Here is a 16,843-nt window from a genome sequence, read left to right on the forward strand (position 1 = left end):
TGTCGTGCTTTTGGCTGCCTTGCATGTCAGTCTGAGTGCAGAAGAATGTAATCGGTGTTTTCGTGGAGAAAGGCTACAGTTACATCACGGCCGACTTACTTGTCCAGATTCTCTTATTATGTGAGAGTCCTGCAGCAGTGCAGTTTCGAGTTTAGCTGTCTTATCAACCACAAAAAAAAGATGCGGCTGAATGAAAACTGACGTGAAACAGCGGTTTAACGTCATCTATGAAAAGGCGCTGTGTAACCAGTCACTCTACATGCTGGACATGGATGGATCACAGCAGAACTACAGCAGCCGCAGCTACTCAACGCGGCTGTGCTTGCAGCAAACCTGGAGGATCCCAATCACACACACAGATAAAATGTCAACTTTGTAGTGTAGCGTAGCGCTCGTGCAGTCAGTGTAAACAACAAGATAAGCATTATAAAAAGCCACTGCGGTGACACGATCGTACGTTTCATGATGATCTTCATCTTGATAACAGTTTCACTTCTCTGCAGCATCAGCGAGTACAGTACAATTACTCCACAGTATCAACCGTGTTGCGAGCTACTAATATGCTAGTAGTTAGTCCGTTAGTTATGGTCACCATTGGTCCGGCTGTCAGAATCAAGAGACTTCATGCGACAGGTACCTCACGAGAGCTGTCTCGTGTTGAATGTTATCGGATTTTATTTGTTGTTTGCCAAAATGCATTCAGAGCAACATTTTTTGGACAATCACGGTTAATTAACAGGGCTGAGGTCAATTCAATTCTTGGACTGGATTAAGATGGATTTCATTTCCTTTGTGTTTCAGTTCCTTTGTGTCTTCTTTTCTCTCCCTCTCCCTCTCTCTTACTTATTGTGCTTTAAATCTGAGAACAAAACATTGAGATTTCGATGGAATAATCCCAAACCTCCTTTGTGCCAAAATGCAAGTAACTGTGACGCATACAGACAATGACATGTGGCTGATAATGAAGAACACACTCCACACGAGCAGGACCTGGGATCAGATGCCCTGAAGTATGCGGTGCCCAGAAACCACAGGCCTGTATCAGAGAGAGAGAGAGCAGGGGCCAAATGTTGTGTTTGCTGCCACCAGATAGTCTCAGGAAACAACTGGAATTGCAGCTCTTGAGTGGAACTGTTGGCTTCATCACAGAAACCTGTGGATGTGCAACTAGTGTGTTGGGTTTCCGTCACTTGTTACCATATTTGTTGGCACAAAATTTTGTAACGACCTGTTTCTTTGTTTTCTCCCGTCTCTCAGACGAAACCCATCTTGTTTCGCCTGTCAGAGAACACTAGAATATGCCAGTAAGTGCATTGTTTGGATGTCCAGATTCTCTTATACTGAGTTTTAGATGGAGGTCCGTAACAGTGCAGGAGTGAGTGGGCTAAGCATTATTGTCTTACAGGAAGCACGGTGCGGTCTGAGCACATCTGACATGCGTACCGAATGTACTGATGCCCTTCTTGTTATTTTCCACTGTGGTGATGAGCAGTGTTGTCAGTGACGGCTACATATTTTAAGATTCAACCACAGGAAGGCCGGCCTTCAGCTCTCTGCATTACAACCACACACAATAAAGACCTGTTGATTTTTTTTCTTGAAATATTCTTTAAGCAAGTGATATTTTGTGTTTTCTTTTTTTTCTTTTTTAAATCAGAAAACATCTTCACATACATTTTTTATGTCACACTGTTTCTATCTGTGAGTGTGGTGATTATATTCTGCATAAAATCATGGTTCTGAATGTGAACACACCTTAACTATTCAATAGACTGATATTTTCGTAGTATCATACCCATACCATTATGTTGTACTCGGGGCTAGAACTGGGGAGATCACATTCTACAGTACTTTAAATGAAATCTGATCCAGTGTCATCCACCCTCCAGGTCTACTGTGACCCTGCTCTCAGATGTGCATATATAGTGTATCATAACTGAGGCTGAGAATGTGTTCACATACAGTATTCTAAATTGTAAAATTATTTTTTAAAATGTAAAAAATTTAAAAAACACGCCTCTGGTGAAACTATTTCTCACCCAAACATTAAGTTGGACTTAATACAGTTAAGACTTCAGAAACATTTTCTAGACGGAATAATGTTGCTGTTGATGATGCAGTGCATTACAGCAGCAGCGACGATGCTATTTGGGAAACGTCTACAATCTGAATGGCAGTACATTAGTTAACAGGGAGTCCATGATGTTTTAAATATTTTATTCATGCAGGTCAGATTCCAAAATGGCAACACAATGCAACATACTGTAAATGCCTCATGTCCATCAAAATTCTTCATGTAAAATCAGCTACTATAGCAATTTCATTGTATTAATTGGCTTCGTGTTTTACAAGCCTTTAAAAAAAATTGATGTCTGCGACACCAAGAGCAGAATTTACTGATGCTTTCTTCAAGTCCATTCAGTCAAAAATCTCTCCCAACTCTATCCATCTTAACCACACTATCCTCAACGCGTCTCTTCATTTACAATTTCAAAAACATTGCCCAAGAAGCCAATGGTCAGCTTTCAATTAGCTGGCACTGTCTGAAAAAAGGACAGTCAACTCTAAATGTAGCTTAGAATTATTTCCCAGCAAACGCTGGTGATGAAGAGCAGCAGATTTACAGCTGAATGGATAGTCGTGAACAGGCAATGAGTGAATAAACACTTAACTAGCTAACAAACCAGGATCAAAGTTTATGCCCAGTTACAAGCCTCTCTAGTAAACAACTAGTAACATTTCCTATGAATGTTAAATGCGAGCATGTGCTCTCTGCATTAGTTTCTACTTCAGTAATTCTTAAAGCCCTTTACTTACCTGTCGACTCTGAAGGTCTCCAGCAGCCTTTGATGTCACCTCCCCCAAGATTCAAGGTAAACTAGCCTCAGCTATGAAATCTCACTCGGTGGAGTAGGGCTGGAGTGTGTTGCACCCTTCTTCACTCAAGCTTTAATGTGAAAAGGTTTCAATTTTGGCACTGAAGGGGACACGCTACAAAAGGTACGCTGATGGATGATTAAAGCTGTAGCACTTCAGACAAGACCAGAGAGATTTCTTTAATCAGCGTGGCGATTTTAACAAGTTTGTTATGCGTGGTTTCATCATTAATGAACGGATAATCATTAAATATAAGAGCTGGTTATTTTTTTTCGGAAGGTCAAGCGGTTACACTAATGAGGTGTTTTAAGCGCTGGGCATGATTCTGAGCACATCTGTGAAAACATTACTGCACAAATCCGTTTATTAAAAACAAGTTCGACAATGGACAGGTACATGTGAATATTTTGAGGTAACTGTCCTATTAACAGTTACTTTCTATATTTGTCAAACCTCTACGTCTTAGCAGTTTGAATTTTCACAGCAACGCCACATGTAGGTTTGGTTTTCGATGGAAAAGCTAACATGATGGAACCAGCGTGTAGATTAGATTTGATACCAAACATAATTCAGTTCAGTGAGATCTTCAGTCACAAGTATCGCCTGCTGCTGAAATCATTCAGCTTTCCAAGGTCACACACAACATCAGAACACTAATTATTCAACGGAAAAGTACTAATTAAAAAAAGAAAGCGCCTAACTCAGACGTCAAGCATTAAAAATACTACAGCACAATAACAAACTAAAACAACCAGGAGAAAAAAATACGAGTGTAAAAACTGTCCCAAAATAACAAAAACAGACGTGGACGTCGGCAATTCAGTTCCTCCTGAGCGTCGCAGGGGAACGTAACGCGCTCAGCCAGACAGGAAGAGGATAGTGTCACGTGCATCAGGAGGCAGCGAGCGGCGACGCAGTTGGACGACGATCCTGAAAAAAGAGCAAATGACATAAATGAACTGCAACTGATGATACAAAGCACGCTGCTCCACCTTCAGTTAACTACATGTTGACTTTTTTTCCGAGTTCAGCATTTCGAGTCCCGTCCCTGTCTTTGTCGGATTATGCCACACATTTAAAACTGATATTAACTGAAATCCAAGTTAGTGCACAGATGTGCGTTACCAACGAATTTAACAACTTGTTGACTAGCACTTCGTACGCATGCTTTTTCAAACCTTGTTTTCCCCACAAGATCTAGAGCGTGCAGGACAAGTCACAAGCTGCCTCTGCCTTCATAGGGACGATGGTCATTTTAGAAAAGATATGAACACCAGTCTACCTCAAGCCTATTCTCACCTTCACATGCCAGGGCCTTGCTTAATAAGCGTAGCGTGCAGGCGGTGGCGGAGGCAGTCGGTCTGCGTAGGGGTCCCTGGCACGTGGAACTCCGTATGCCGGGACCCGGGAAACCGGAGAGAGTCGGGAGCGCTCGTAGGAGTAGCCATTACTGGCGGGGGGCATTGGCGTGCTAGGCGCTCTCCTGAGGGGGCTGCGATCTCGGGCATAGTACGAGGACGGAGGAGGTGGAAGGGGCCGACGCTCATACGGGTCAAGCGACGAGGTCATAAGACGGTCTCGGACGACGGCTGAGGGGGGGGGGGGAGGAGGAGGGGCGCCAGGACGTTGGTCCTCATAGGAGGCGATGCCATACGGACGGGCTCTGTACTTCTCATAGTAATCTACCACGCCGTATCTGTCCCTCTCTCCCTCATAGGGACGGTCAGGGTAAACAGCTCGTCTAGGGGGAGGGGGTGGCAGAGGAGGGGCAGGGTAACCTGGGGGTATATGACTGAGGCGGCCTCTCAGGTAGCTGGGTGGGGGAGGCTCGTGCCTCTCTCCTGGATAGCGAGGGGGCCAATAGCCACCTCTGTCTGGGGGAGGAGGAGGGTAGTCATCCCTTTCGTCATGTCTGGGACGGCTCTTAGAAATCTGGACATGGATGCGTTTGCCTAAATGCAAAAAAAATAAACAAATTAAACATTTAAGTTTAAAATAAGACAACATGTCGCAACTACATCTTTGCTTATTTAACAAAACGGCCCCTTCTTACCTTGAAATTCAGTGTTGTCCAGTCCCTTGATAGCATCCATGGCCTCGTCAGAGTTGGACATGTGTACAAAAGCAAAATTCTTGACAACAGCACACTCTGTGACTGTGCCGTACTCTTCAAAGAGAGCACGGAGCTCGTCATCAGCTCCCTTTTCTACATTCGCTACATGCAGTTTGACTGAGCCCTGGTTCTTCCCATGGCTGGCCTCCACATTGATTGGTGTGCCGTGAAGCTTGTAGAGGTGCAGGCTCTTAATGGCTTTGGTGGCGGCCTTGCGGTCATCCATGTGGACAAAGGCGTAGTTCTTGATGATGGCACATTCTGTGACTGTGCCGTACTGAGTAAAGAGTGCCTTGATTTCATCCTGGTCTGCCTCTCGGGGTAGATTTCCCACAAAAATCTTAACCATTGTTAAAGATCTGTTTCAGAGCAAACAAGAGAGTAAAAAGGAACACATAGGGGGAGACAAAATAACAATTTTGATTAACGTTAATGCCGTTTTTCTTTGTATATTCAGCATGCATACATCTTTTTATTTTGACACTAGAGCCAGTTGCGAATTAAACGGGCCCGTTCATTGCAAAATGGCTGACGTCAATTTACGCAGCAAGTCAACTTCTTGTTTTAGCACTAATTTTAGCACAAGTTAACGAACTTAACAAAACATTAAAACGTTTCTATCAAATGTGTTGCAATAATGCAACAGAGTGAATTACCTAAACACAATTTCAGCTCTTGGTTTCGCAAATTTGCTAGTGCTAGCTGTTAGCTACAGTTAGCTTGCTAGTGAAGCCACGCTATTACACAAAGCACCGCTATCCATATTAGCACACAAACGCAATGCGCAAAAGGCCGAACAAACACTCAACGGATAGGAGATATTTCAGGAATTTAAATGCTGTGAGTTGTAAATGTCATGACCCCAGCGTGTAAATTGTAGCTTACGTTACCTTTTTACCGGGAGGCCTCTACAAAGAATGATTCAAACCCTTTTCGAGAGATTTCCTTTCGCCGACTTCCGTTTCGATATTGCCTGCCCGTTTCCCTTCTTCTTCGTTTGCGTTTTTCCCGGATCACGACCACACCGCCACCTATGGCCCAGGAGGGTGTAGTATCCAATAGAGGTTTATGGACCAGCAGACGTTTAGCTACCGTGTCCGCTTTGTTTTATGTCTACATAAACTTTTCTCGTTTTACGTATTTTCTATCCTGTGCTAACTGTATGCCTGTATATCATATATTCTTCTCCCCAATTCCGTGTACATTAGAAAGTAAAAAGGACCCTTACAGGTGGGACAGATGGGAGTGATGTTTTTTTTTATTTTAAGTTACAGAAGGGCTTTGTTTCCTGCTATGGTTGTTAACATTGCTGGGTCAATGATAAATGTGAAACCATGCAGTAACTTCCTTTCTGTTTCAAGTTGCGTCATCGGGGAATTTTCAGTACTGTCACGCCGCGTTCAGGTGCTCATCTTAAAATTGTACGTTAAGGGAGCAGCGATCCATCCTTTAAATATTTGATGAGTTAAAATTAAGATAAGAGAAAGCAGCTAATCGTTACATTTGAGAGGTGTGAACTAGTGGGCGGATGGCATTTAGCCCGATAAATGACAATTCAGTTATAATCAAAATTGTTGTTGATTCGTTCTGTTGAGCAACTCGCTGATTAATCGTTTCAGCACCAAAGCGACCAAAATCTATTTTTAAATTGAGCTGGTCTTGAGCTGAACTCGGACAGAACTTCAATTCACACCACATGTTAACAAAATGAAACTTTTCCTTTCTATTCACCACTGCTTTACCTCATCCGCAATTTATAACGGTGTTTGTTTGTTTTTCCCGAATTTGCACCTGAACGCAGCATTTTTTACTGGGTCTTGTGAGAGTGACGAAACTCGGGAGAGAAGACAACAGCTTGCAAAGAGCAGTCAGGAGGAGTCTTCCTGTTTTCACTCTCAGCTGCAGCACCGTTAGTTAGTTAGTGCTCTCTCAGTGCTCAGAGGAGGCTACATTTGATCCAGCTTCTCTGTGGATGGAGTAAAAGCACCTATCTTCAAATTAAAAACCTCAACATACAGGTAAGGCACACAACATCTAACAGCAGGAATTCATGTATTATGTTACTTTTGTTTTGACGGGTAAACCACCTCATCTCACTGGATTCCTAATGGGTTTGTTTGTCTTCTGTCCCAACAGTTCTTCATCACTGAATGTCAACAGGTCAATTCACTCTACTGATTTCATCAAGAGCTTTTTTTCCCCCCAAGATGAATAAGATGCAGACACTGGAGACAGAGGAGGATCTCCTGACTTGTCTCCACATCAAGCTTTACCACACCCAGCAGAGTTGTAAGGGCCTTTACGGGCTGCTTCCTCTGGGGCCCAGGATCAGACACTCAGCAGATGACCCTCTCAGGCTGGGACGTGACGCCCAGGCCTGCACCTTCGCCCTGATCGACACCCGGGTGTCCCGCAAACAGCTGGCCCTCCACGCCTACCGCGCACCCCAGAACCCGGACATGCTGTTCACCATCCAGAACTTGAGCCAGAGGGGACTACTGTCAGTGAACAGCACAGCGCTGGGCTACCTGGAAAGGATGGACCTCCCGGACAAGGCCCTGATCCGCTTCGGAGAGTATCAGATGCTGATTATCCGAGAGTCTGGCGAGGCCAAGGGGAGCTTCGAGGTCGAGCTCGAGGTGCTGGCTGAGCCTCCGTCCAGAGAGACATGCATGTGTGTGCCTAGTATGACACCGGTCATGGACACGGGCTCATGTGTGACAAACAGTTTCCCAGCTGAACTCACAGCACTTGGTCCCCTGGAGACTGACGAGACTCTCATGTGTCATTCATGATGAACCGTTTTACTTTCTTATTGACTTTGCATTTGAAGGCAGTACAAATGCCAGTGTAGTTGTTACATTAGAGTACAAGCAGGCTTGGAAAAGATCCCTCCTTGTAATGTGAAATCATAGTGTCACTTTTCACCCTATACCTATTACTCCCTGTACAGATTAACAAACTGTGACCTTAAATATACTAACACATACTGTTTAAGTGTAAACGTCTTTTTGATACTTGCTTCTACATTTTCAACTTGAGCACAATAAATTGCTTCTTTGGTACCATTTTTTTGTGAATGTTGTTGTTGTTAAACACTGGATATCAGCCATAGCTTTAACAACCAATTCAGGGAAACTCACTCATAAGCAGAGTGGCTTAGCCACTTAACACTTGGGAAACAGGTTTTTCCAGATTTTCTTGAGATAAAATATCTGTCTTTTCTCCGCTTGAGCTCAGATTACAGTGATTAGACAAAACAAAAACAAAATGTACAGCCCCCGTCTTGGCATCAAATTCGGATCTTTCAGTTTCACTCTGTGTTGGAAGATCTATTCCAGTATTCCTTTAATTACAACTAGTAAAAGTATCAATACACCAGCATGAAATGACAAGAAATAGTTCTACATTCAAAATTTCACTCACAAAGAAAAGAATAATCTAAAAAATCTTAACTTAAAAGTTTAAAAAGTACATGTAGTATAGAATGGAATTACCAAAGTACAAGTACCTTAAAAGTGTACCAAAGTGCTACTATGCTTGAGTAAATGTACTCAGAGCAGGCTGTGTAGACCTCTATCAGATTCTCGGCAGGACATGATCGGATAAAGACAACACGCAGATGCAAAGGCGAGACTGGGATTTGGGTAGTAACAGCATCTTTCATTTTGCTGGTCTTCCAGCTAACTCAAAAAGGTAAAGACACACTGGTCAGGCATCCTGTTTGGGTCAGGTCCGGAAAGCGGTGCCATTTGTTTTTTTAATAGTCTTGGAACAAAGTCCAGTCTGGTTGGAGAATCCTAATCTTACTTTATTTAATTTACGAGCAGGAACATGCAATGAGAGATCTTTATCGCATGGAAGCAGAGGAGAGATCGGTGTTATTGTAGTTGTTACCATAATTAGGAGTACAAAAGTCAAGCTTGGAATGTCGTCTCTGTCATGCAGGCGGCAGTTGGACCAGTCCTGCGAACCCTATAAAACCTCCACAGTAATAAGACTGACCTCCACACGCGATTTCCCAAAACTCAAGGCCAGAGAGAAGGGAGTGTGCTTAAAGGAAACTTCATTTGAACTGACAAAAAGGGTTATTATTTTGCATTAGTGTTGGCTCTACAGTGACCTACTTAAAGTTTGTCAGTCGCCTTTTTTCTCAGAGAAACAGCATCATGTTAGTCACATCTGCATGTTCCATTGGGGGAAAAAGTTCAGTCTATGGCTACGACATTGCAGCTGCATGGAGTAAAAATGGTGGATTCTGTAATACCAGTTTGTCTGTCCTTATATCCCACACCCTGGACATTGAGGGGAAATCTTTGTTGCCGACACATTTCAACATCAGACCACATTTTCACACGGATACTGTTAACTACAACACAGCTGATGTCAAACCGTTTTCGTTGAAGACGGGATGTCTAAAACGTAAAGTCAGACTGGAAGAGAAACCATGTCTATACTGAAAAAGACGATGAAAACAAACAAGACAATTTTGAAAATATATTTTAATTGTTAAAAAAAAAAAAATTCTTAAAAAAGCACTGCAAAATATTTGCAACCTACAGCATATTTGTATGAAATGGCTTTAGGTTCATAAATACTTAGCCATAGCCATGGGTATAAAGATATGAGCAAAACAAAAAGGTTGGGTGTAAACGCAATGGTTTCAAGTAAACATTTCAGGCCATATGGACTGTAGCAAAATCCTGTCAACACCAACTGTAACACTATATGGTTTTAGCCACATCTCAATTTCATCAATTATCTAGAGAGGGCTGGTTGGAGGACGCAGGTGGGACAGATGGGAGTGATGTTTTTTTTTTTTGTCTTTGTCAAGTTTGAGATGACTTGAGTCAATAAGAATTGATCCAAAATGCGACCTGTAGGATTGATCCAAATTCATTTTCCTCCATCAAACCCATTGCTTTGGTGTCATCAGCTGCAAAGAACAAAGGAGGAACAGGTTTCCGAGGACTGGACATTCACGCCAGCTCACCAACCAATGGACCAAAGTTTCACTGAAGGACCAAATCCACGTCCTGTAAAAAAAAAAAAAAAAAAAAAAAAGAATTTTTAAATCAGACATTTCACCCAAAGCTCACAAAATAGACAAGTCTCTCAAGGACTTAATAGTGTGCTCATACTGCTGCTTTACCTTTAACTACAGGACCACCTGATCCCTTCTTTTTCCAGCTTGTAACGTTCAGAGGCCACAAACTCCTGTGACTCACTCCAAGACCCATTACAGCCACACCAGAGCAGGGACAGGCCTGCAGACAAAGAGACAGGGTCAGCGAGCCCACTTCTCTTTATATTGGCCGCGTAAAATAAAATAGTGAACAAGAGCACTTGTTTTTTTCCCCCCAATGAGGTGTTGTGTCCAACTGAACGCTCTGGCGAGAAGCAAAACTGGGAGTGGAAAAACAATACTTTAAAGTTCTGACTTGAGTATGGGTACACTGCAGTATGAAGGACAATGAGACAATTAACTGCATTGGTAAAAAGTGTTATGCAGCGAAGTTTAAACAATGCCTACCTCTTTTCTACAGGATGCTGCACATCTTCCGAGGATAACTTCCTGCATAGAGTCTAACAACCTACGAAGAGCACAAATACTAAGAATACCATGACAGCATGCAAATTTGTGGTACAAATACAAAAGTTATATATGTTGAGAATAAAGACAACAATGGAAAGTATGACCAATATGTAGCGTGAACTCAATGGACAGAGAAATGACGGATGCAAGGCAAGACTTTAGAACAACTGTCACATGGGACATCGCAAAGCTCAGTTCATTCTTGTTCTACTTCTAGGAAAACCACCAACGGGCTCGACACAAGGTAGGCAATGGACGACGCTCCCTGTGCGCCGGGGGACAACACGCAGCAGCCGACGGACGCGGCGTAAACACATCGCGAGGAGCCACAGAAGGATCCATGAGACATAAGTTATAGTACATTTTGTTGGTGTTGGAGTTTGTGGACAGCGACAGATTTCATCATCAGCGGCATTAACTGTAAGGGGGTCTTGGATGGAAAGTTGGACTCAAGATCTACTTTTTGTTGCGTTTGCATACATGCGTTTAATACCGACAATGTCCCAAGAAAGTAGTAACCTTCCTCAAATCGACAATATCACTTCGCATCGCAAGCCTGGCTGCTCAGGTGAACATTCATCAACACGAGATTTCAATGGAAAGCAGATTGGGTGTCAAACAAAAAAAAACAAAACAAAAAAAAAACACAGAACTTGAAAGTCCCATGAGTTTTCCAGCATTTTCCTTGGAAAATGAACGAGGCTGAAAAAAACATCACCTACCGAGTGTCAAGCTGAGTACTCCAGAAGGGTGTGACGAATGCAACTGAAAGCACGTTAAGAGTTAAACGCAAAACACATCCGGTCTGGTGAATGGTGGCTGTCTGCCATGTCACTGGACTAAAAAGGCCTCCTTAACGAGGAATAATCCCACAGTTAAAACGTGGTTTTTGGTTTCATTTGTTTATTAAAAAGCCTTCAAATGAAAAGCAACTTGTAAAGTAAATAAAAATCATACATAACGGTGCTATAGATTCTATTTTCGCAAGAAAAGATAACACAAAGCGTAAAAAGAACAAAAATCACACTGGAACTTTTGATTTGTCAATGCTAACATGTTTCGCAAATCTTACTGTACAACCTGCCACACAAGTGTTATATTAAAGCACTTCCATACTTTATATTTGATGAGCACTTTGTCATCAACCAACAACCTTAGTCTTTACACAATTATTTTGTTCACAAAGACTATATATTTTCATTTACTACTACACTTCCCTTGTTATGAAATTATGTCACAGTTTCCCAGAGGCCATATCCATTTAGAAAGGCTGAAGAGAAGAATGTTTTTGGCCATTAAAAAGTACTGAAATAGACCAAGCACCTAAGCCAGCATCCTATTCTGCAACACATTTTGAAGGATTTTAACAGTAAAAAAAAGCAGAGGAACAGAAAAGGCATAAACAGCTCAGAAGAATGCGTGAACTGGAGACATGGAATCGTATGATTTTAAGTACGGGGCTGTCCGCAATACAGCATCTTCCAGTAAGTCTCAGGTGAACGCAACGCAATCCGCCATAGACGAGGGGGATGTATAGCGCCACGTGCATCCGCAGATGACGACGATCTTGTCATATTCTAAACCTGGAAAGAGAGCACACCACACACATGTCAAGGAGCGCGTTTTACTCAGGATTCGCGCAAGACTGATCTTTGATGTTCAGGCAGCAATGTTTTAGGATTCTGTCAGCATTGTTGTATATTGATCTCTTGGCTGAACTAAATCTGCAGGAATTAAGAGCTCTGGCTGATGGTGGTGGCTGAAAGCGTGATTCTACCTCCACTTATGGATTCAGCTCTCAAATGAATTTCCATACATAATTATTGAATATTTTCTCAATGTAATTCATGTGAATGAAACAACCACCCTGTGTTCTCACCTTGTATTACGCTCTCGTGTGCCTAATAACTTGCATATCGAGGTGGTGGTGGCAACGGCACTCTCTCTGAGAAGGAGTCCCTGGGGTGGGGAGCGCCATACATTGGAGCCCTGGACAGAGGGGAGAGCCGGGACCGCTCGTATGAGTACCCGTTACCAGCTGTCGGAGCAGGCGGAGGGGGGGCTCGTCTGATGGGGCTTCGGTCCCTGACCATGTAGGACGGAGGAGGTGGTGGTGGTGGCGGACAGCGCTCGTAAGGGTCAAGGGGCCCCATCCCGAGGCGTTCTCTAACCAGTGCCGAGGGAGGAGGCGGAGGAGGGGGGATGGCACTGGAACGCCTGTCATCGTAGCCTGCCGTGCTGTAAGGACGGGCTCGGAATTTCTCATAGTAATCGACCACCCCATAGCCATCTCGCTCGCCATAACCACGATCGGGATAAGCTCGTCTCGGAGGGGGGGGCGTCAGAGGCGGAGGCGGAGGAGGGTAAGCGGACATGTGGCCTCTGTAGGGAGGCTCATGCCTCTCCCCTGGGTAGCGAGGAGGATAATAGTCTCCCCTGCCAGGCGGAGGTGGATAGTCCCCCTCCTCGGGTTCCCCTCTGGGTCTGCTTTTTGATATCTGAACATGTAAGCGCTTTCCTGAGAGAGAGAGAAACATAGTCCCTCAAATCTAGAAGGCTGGACACGAACAGTATGGAAACCCCCAACAACATCCCAGCATCAAAAGGAACTTACCTTGAAACTCTGTGTTATCCAGGCCCTGTATGGCATCCATGGCCTCATCTGAATTGGACATGTGCACAAAGGCAAAGTTCTTTACAATGGAACACTCTGTGACCGTGCCGTACTCTTCAAACAGCTCGCGGAGCTCTTTATCGAAGCCCCTTTCTACATTGGCCACGTGGAGCTTCACGGGGCCCTGGTTCTTCCCTCTGCTGGGCTCCACATTGATGGACCTGCCGTTCAGCTTATAGAGATGGAGCTCACGGATGGCTTTGGTGGCCGACTTGCGGTCTTCCATATGGACAAAGGCATAGTTTTTGTACTTGGCACATTCTCTCACTGTGCCATACTGGGCAAACAGAGCTTCCACTTCCTCCTTCCCATCGTGCTGGGACAGGTTCCCAATGAAAATCTTCACCATGGCTGCGCCAGTGAGCTTCTATAAAAAGGGGTAGAGACAGGATGAGACAGCACTAGCCAACATGTAGTAACAGAAAGCAACCTGTGAATGCATTGCGAATGCATAACGTCATTATCAGGAAATAGAAAGCTTGTCATCCAGGCGACTGTAGGCTAAGGGCCACCGGGGCGAAACGGTCATCAAAACCGTCACCAAGTGGCATGTTGACATTCGTTCTCATTAAACAACCTAACTATACGACTTCAAATACAACGGACTTTCCGTGTTTGCACTTCCTGGTCAGAGGCTCGTTTCCTTTCGTTTCAAGCTAACTTTAGCTCCCAGGTGTTAGCCGTACCGTCTCATGTGACGGAACAAAATGCAGTTCAGTCCAACCACTGGCACTGTGCGCACTTACGTTTTGAGACGTAAAAGACGTCAAAACTACAGTGATGCTAAACGCAACAGAAACAAACAGAGGAAAGAAGGCTCCAACGACAATACTCACAGCATGTGATCGGCGCCACAACGAAGACGAAACTCAAAAGATGAGATACAGTGGAGAGATACCGGCTGGCGATATGCGCACAAGTAGGAATCTGATTGGTGGATGGACGTGTCTCTCAAAAGGTGCGCACTGTGTTTGGGTGAAAGTATGAAGGAAAGTTTTGTCCAGAAAAAAAAGGCTTTTCGTTTGATCAAATGTACTCTATAACAGAGAAAAACACGTCTCTGGGTTATTATCGCGCCGTGTTCGACATCGAACTATTCATATTAAGTACAACGGAAAGTGTAGTATTTAGTGGGTTCCAACTGCACAGTGTGTGAAGTTTGTGGACGCGAGAAAATGCCCGGATGTACACTGGGATGGGCGTGGTTTAGCATGAGAGCTGTGAGAGTGAACCACACGTTGTGGCTGTAAACGTATAAAACAACGAGCTAAAACATGCTAAAAAACAAAACAAAAAAAAAGGACGGTGGGGGGCTAATTCTCCGTGGGTTTGTGGCTTGAGTTCCAAGGCGGATCTGACCCACAATTTCATAACATCCCTCAAAGACTATGCATCTAGAGTATGTATATCTACTTTCATTTATCCCTTTGTGAGTCCAAGTGACAATTTGTGTCCTTTTCCTAAATGTGTTGCTTTACTTTTATTGATGTGTATTTTAATTTCAGTCGTTAAGGAGGCATTAAGAAAGCTGCAGCAGCAGCTGACCACCACGTCTAGTGGATCTGACTGCAGCAGCAAATGTCCAGCAGAGGGAGACACACACTGACAGAAGTGAGGTCACAGAGGAGACAGGGATAATGGATTTTCTTTTTTTCCTACTGCAGCATCCCCCTGAATTATTTACACATCAGCACACTCATATTGTGGAGTTTCAAGTTCATCTCCAGCTCCCCAGTAACCTTCCAGGATGAAATGAAAACAACTCAAATCAAAGTTAGTAATGTTAGTCCACCAGACCTACCTTAAATAAGTAGTCATCTGTCCCTACAGAGTCTTTCATGGTGTGTTGGGTGTGAACTAGTCTAAACAAAGAGAAACACAAATGAACTCACTCAAGTATTTGCCCCCCTTTGGCAGATAGATCTTTATCAGCTTCGAACATCTGGACACTGCAATTTGACCTCCGTTCCTCTTTGCAGAGAACGCCTCACACTCTTGCCCCGGAGATTCCCGAACATTAACATCAGTGTTTTAAAGCCACATCTGTCTTACTTTCTGTTCTGTCTGTCCTTGTCTTTCTAGTAAATAATCAGGGCTTCTCTTCTAACGTTTAATAGTACTTTTGCTGCCTTCGTGTGCCCTGTGCCTTTGCAGTCTTTTGCTACAGAGTGGCATCCTCTCCTCGCAACATGGCCCTGCAACCACCACGCTTCATGGGGCGTAGTGTCTTCCTGATGGTGCGCTGCTGGGCCTGTTCTCGTCAGACCGTCTGACTAACCCCAGATGTTACGGCAATTTAGCTTGCCATGCTGCCACAGAGCTGTGACTGGTGATGGACCCAGCCAACAGTTGTTGTATGCACACCCACTCTCAGTGATGCCGCCACCCTGCAGCTTCAGTGCTCCCTTGTTGCTTACTACTGTCCTTCTCACATCATATTCCAGTATCAAAAAGGGGCAAATTCATTCATTCATTAAAGAGGGGGGGGGGGGGGGATGCTCCCTGTCCAGTGTCTCTGCAGGGTCCAGACACAAAGCGCAACCATGAATCCTGTAAACACCCTTCTGAATCACTCTGCAAGGAGCTCTGCTGGGTAACGTACCTTTGATTCACATCAAAAGTGCAGTTACTTCAGATCATAATAAGGGTAGTGTCCCCCCTCTGAACAGTGAGACCGTGTAAAAGGAAACTTGGACGAGGATGAAAAGAGATGAGGCAAAGTACTGCTAAATGCTAAAAATGACAATAGCCGGGTTGCTTAAAATATCTGGAGACAAATTTAACAGGAGGGACTTATATCTTCAATTTGTTTTTGTTTTTTTGCAACCAAGTCAGTTGCTTTAATTACTGCAGTGTAATATTACGTCACATTACTGAGTGCCTCAATTATATTAAACCCGGCTAAAGTTCCACTTGACTTTTTTTTTTCTTTTCTGGCTGCTGTCAGATCAGAGTGTGGCCACATATTAGTAAGAACAAACTGTTCAGAAAAGAGTGTATACCAAACAATGAAAAGTCCTTTATTGCCATCAGAACATGAGTGAGAAAACCAGAGACAAAATCTGACAGAGTGAGGAGTCGACTGTACAACCAGCATACACACACACACACACACACACACACGCACACACAGCAGCCAGCACGTGAGGGAATACAGATACATAAGGAAATACAGTACTCACACAATGAGGTATAAAGGTAAACACAAACATACCAGGTAGGGCTCCGTCCTCCACTCACGCACATGCAACTGAACCGAAAGGTACAAATACTCAAGTGCTCGTTCATTCTTTTAAAAACACAACATACAGGTGAGCAGAAATGTATAAGAGCAGCAACTGGGTCATCTCGATTCAACCACACGCCCATTCATCTGTCTCTCAAAACCTTTGGTCATGTGGACGCTTGCTTGTCATGCACAATGTTGCCCTTGTAATTTAATACTTTGTGAGACTCCGAAACTTGTGAGCGAAAGGAATGGGCTCCCTTCCTGACTCGTATCCACCGTTAGAAACTGGGACGTTCTGGGCAGGCGAGCAGAGGGAGGGAGGGAGGGAGGGAGGGAGGGAGAGAAGGAGGGGGG

At 44.0% G+C, this 16,843-nt stretch overlaps 3 protein-coding genes across 6 annotated transcripts; 1 reads left to right on the plus strand and 2 right to left on the minus strand.

The window, feature by feature from the left end:
* Positions 1-2,202: 2,202 nt before the first annotated feature.
* LOC139305673 (RNA-binding protein 4.1-like) lies at positions 2,203-5,925 on the minus strand. The gene is made up of 4 exons (XM_070929596.1): positions 5,881-5,925; positions 4,931-5,349; positions 4,177-4,829; positions 2,203-3,807 (listed from the first exon to the last, which is right to left on the minus strand). The coding sequence occupies exons 2-3, from the start codon at positions 5,337-5,339 to the stop codon at positions 4,198-4,200; spliced, it is 1,041 nt and encodes a 346-aa protein (XP_070785697.1). The 5' UTR covers positions 5,340-5,349; positions 5,881-5,925; the 3' UTR covers positions 2,203-3,807; positions 4,177-4,197.
* Positions 5,926-6,875: 950 nt separating this feature from the next.
* tifa (TRAF interacting protein with forkhead associated domain) lies at positions 6,876-8,047 on the plus strand. Of its 2 annotated transcripts, none has more exons than XM_070930042.1 (2): positions 6,876-7,008; positions 7,127-8,047. In XM_070930042.1, exon 2 carries the CDS (start codon positions 7,141-7,143, stop codon positions 7,783-7,785), a length of 645 nt encoding a protein of 214 aa, XP_070786143.1. In that variant the 5' UTR covers positions 6,876-7,008; positions 7,127-7,140; the 3' UTR covers positions 7,786-8,047. The 2 variants fall into 2 exon arrangements, with proteins under 2 accessions (XP_070786143.1, XP_070786144.1); XM_070930043.1 differs by having other exon boundaries at positions 6,883-7,008; positions 7,198-8,047.
* A 1,484-nt stretch (positions 8,048-9,531) lies between these two features.
* Positions 9,532-14,167, minus strand: LOC139306020 (RNA-binding protein 4.1-like). Of its 3 annotated transcripts, XR_011599382.1 has the most exons (6): positions 14,097-14,167; positions 13,201-13,627; positions 12,466-13,104; positions 10,524-10,584; positions 10,143-10,257; positions 9,532-10,026 (listed from the first exon to the last, which is right to left on the minus strand). XR_011599382.1 is itself a non-coding variant. In XM_070929981.1 (4 exons), exons 2-3 carry the CDS (start codon positions 13,607-13,609, stop codon positions 12,488-12,490), a joined length of 1,026 nt encoding a protein of 341 aa, XP_070786082.1. In that variant the 5' UTR covers positions 13,610-13,627; positions 14,097-14,167; the 3' UTR covers positions 11,491-12,169; positions 12,466-12,487. The 3 variants fall into 3 exon arrangements, 2 of the variants coding, with proteins under 2 accessions (XP_070786082.1, XP_070786081.1); XM_070929981.1 differs by lacking the exons at positions 9,532-10,026; positions 10,143-10,257; positions 10,524-10,584 and adding an exon at positions 11,491-12,169; XM_070929980.1 differs by lacking the exons at positions 9,532-10,026; positions 10,143-10,257; positions 10,524-10,584 and adding an exon at positions 11,491-12,169 and having other exon boundaries at positions 12,496-13,104; positions 13,201-13,624; positions 14,097-14,116.
* Positions 14,168-16,843: the final 2,676 nt, after the last annotated feature.

This window comes from Enoplosus armatus, chromosome 23 (assembly GCF_043641665.1).
Source record: "Enoplosus armatus isolate fEnoArm2 chromosome 23, fEnoArm2.hap1, whole genome shotgun sequence".
Taxonomy (NCBI): domain Eukaryota; kingdom Metazoa; phylum Chordata; class Actinopteri; order Centrarchiformes; family Enoplosidae; genus Enoplosus; species Enoplosus armatus.

Excerpts from the sequence above, each read along its gene's own strand:
- tifa (XM_070930042.1), top strand. The coding sequence starts at position 7,141 with ATGTCAACAGGTCAATTCACTCTACTGATTTCATCAAGAGCTTTTTTT.
- LOC139306020 (XM_070929980.1), bottom strand. The coding sequence starts at position 13,609 with ATGGTGAAGATTTTCATTGGGAACCTGTCCCAGCACGATGGGAAGGAG. Across the intron at positions 13,105-13,200 it reads GGATAACACAGAGTTTCAAG|GAAAGCGCTTACATGTTCAG; the intron begins GTAAGTTCCTTT and ends TCTCTCTCTCAG. Across the intron at positions 12,170-12,495 it reads ACCACCACCTCGATATGCAA|GTTTAGAATATGACAAGATC; the intron begins GTTATTAGGCAC and ends CTCTCTTTCCAG.
- LOC139305673 (XM_070929596.1), bottom strand. The coding sequence starts at position 5,339 with ATGGTTAAGATTTTTGTGGGAAATCTACCCCGAGAGGCAGACCAGGAT. Across the intron at positions 4,830-4,930 it reads GGACAACACTGAATTTCAAG|GCAAACGCATCCATGTCCAG; the intron begins GTAAGAAGGGGC and ends TTTTGCATTTAG.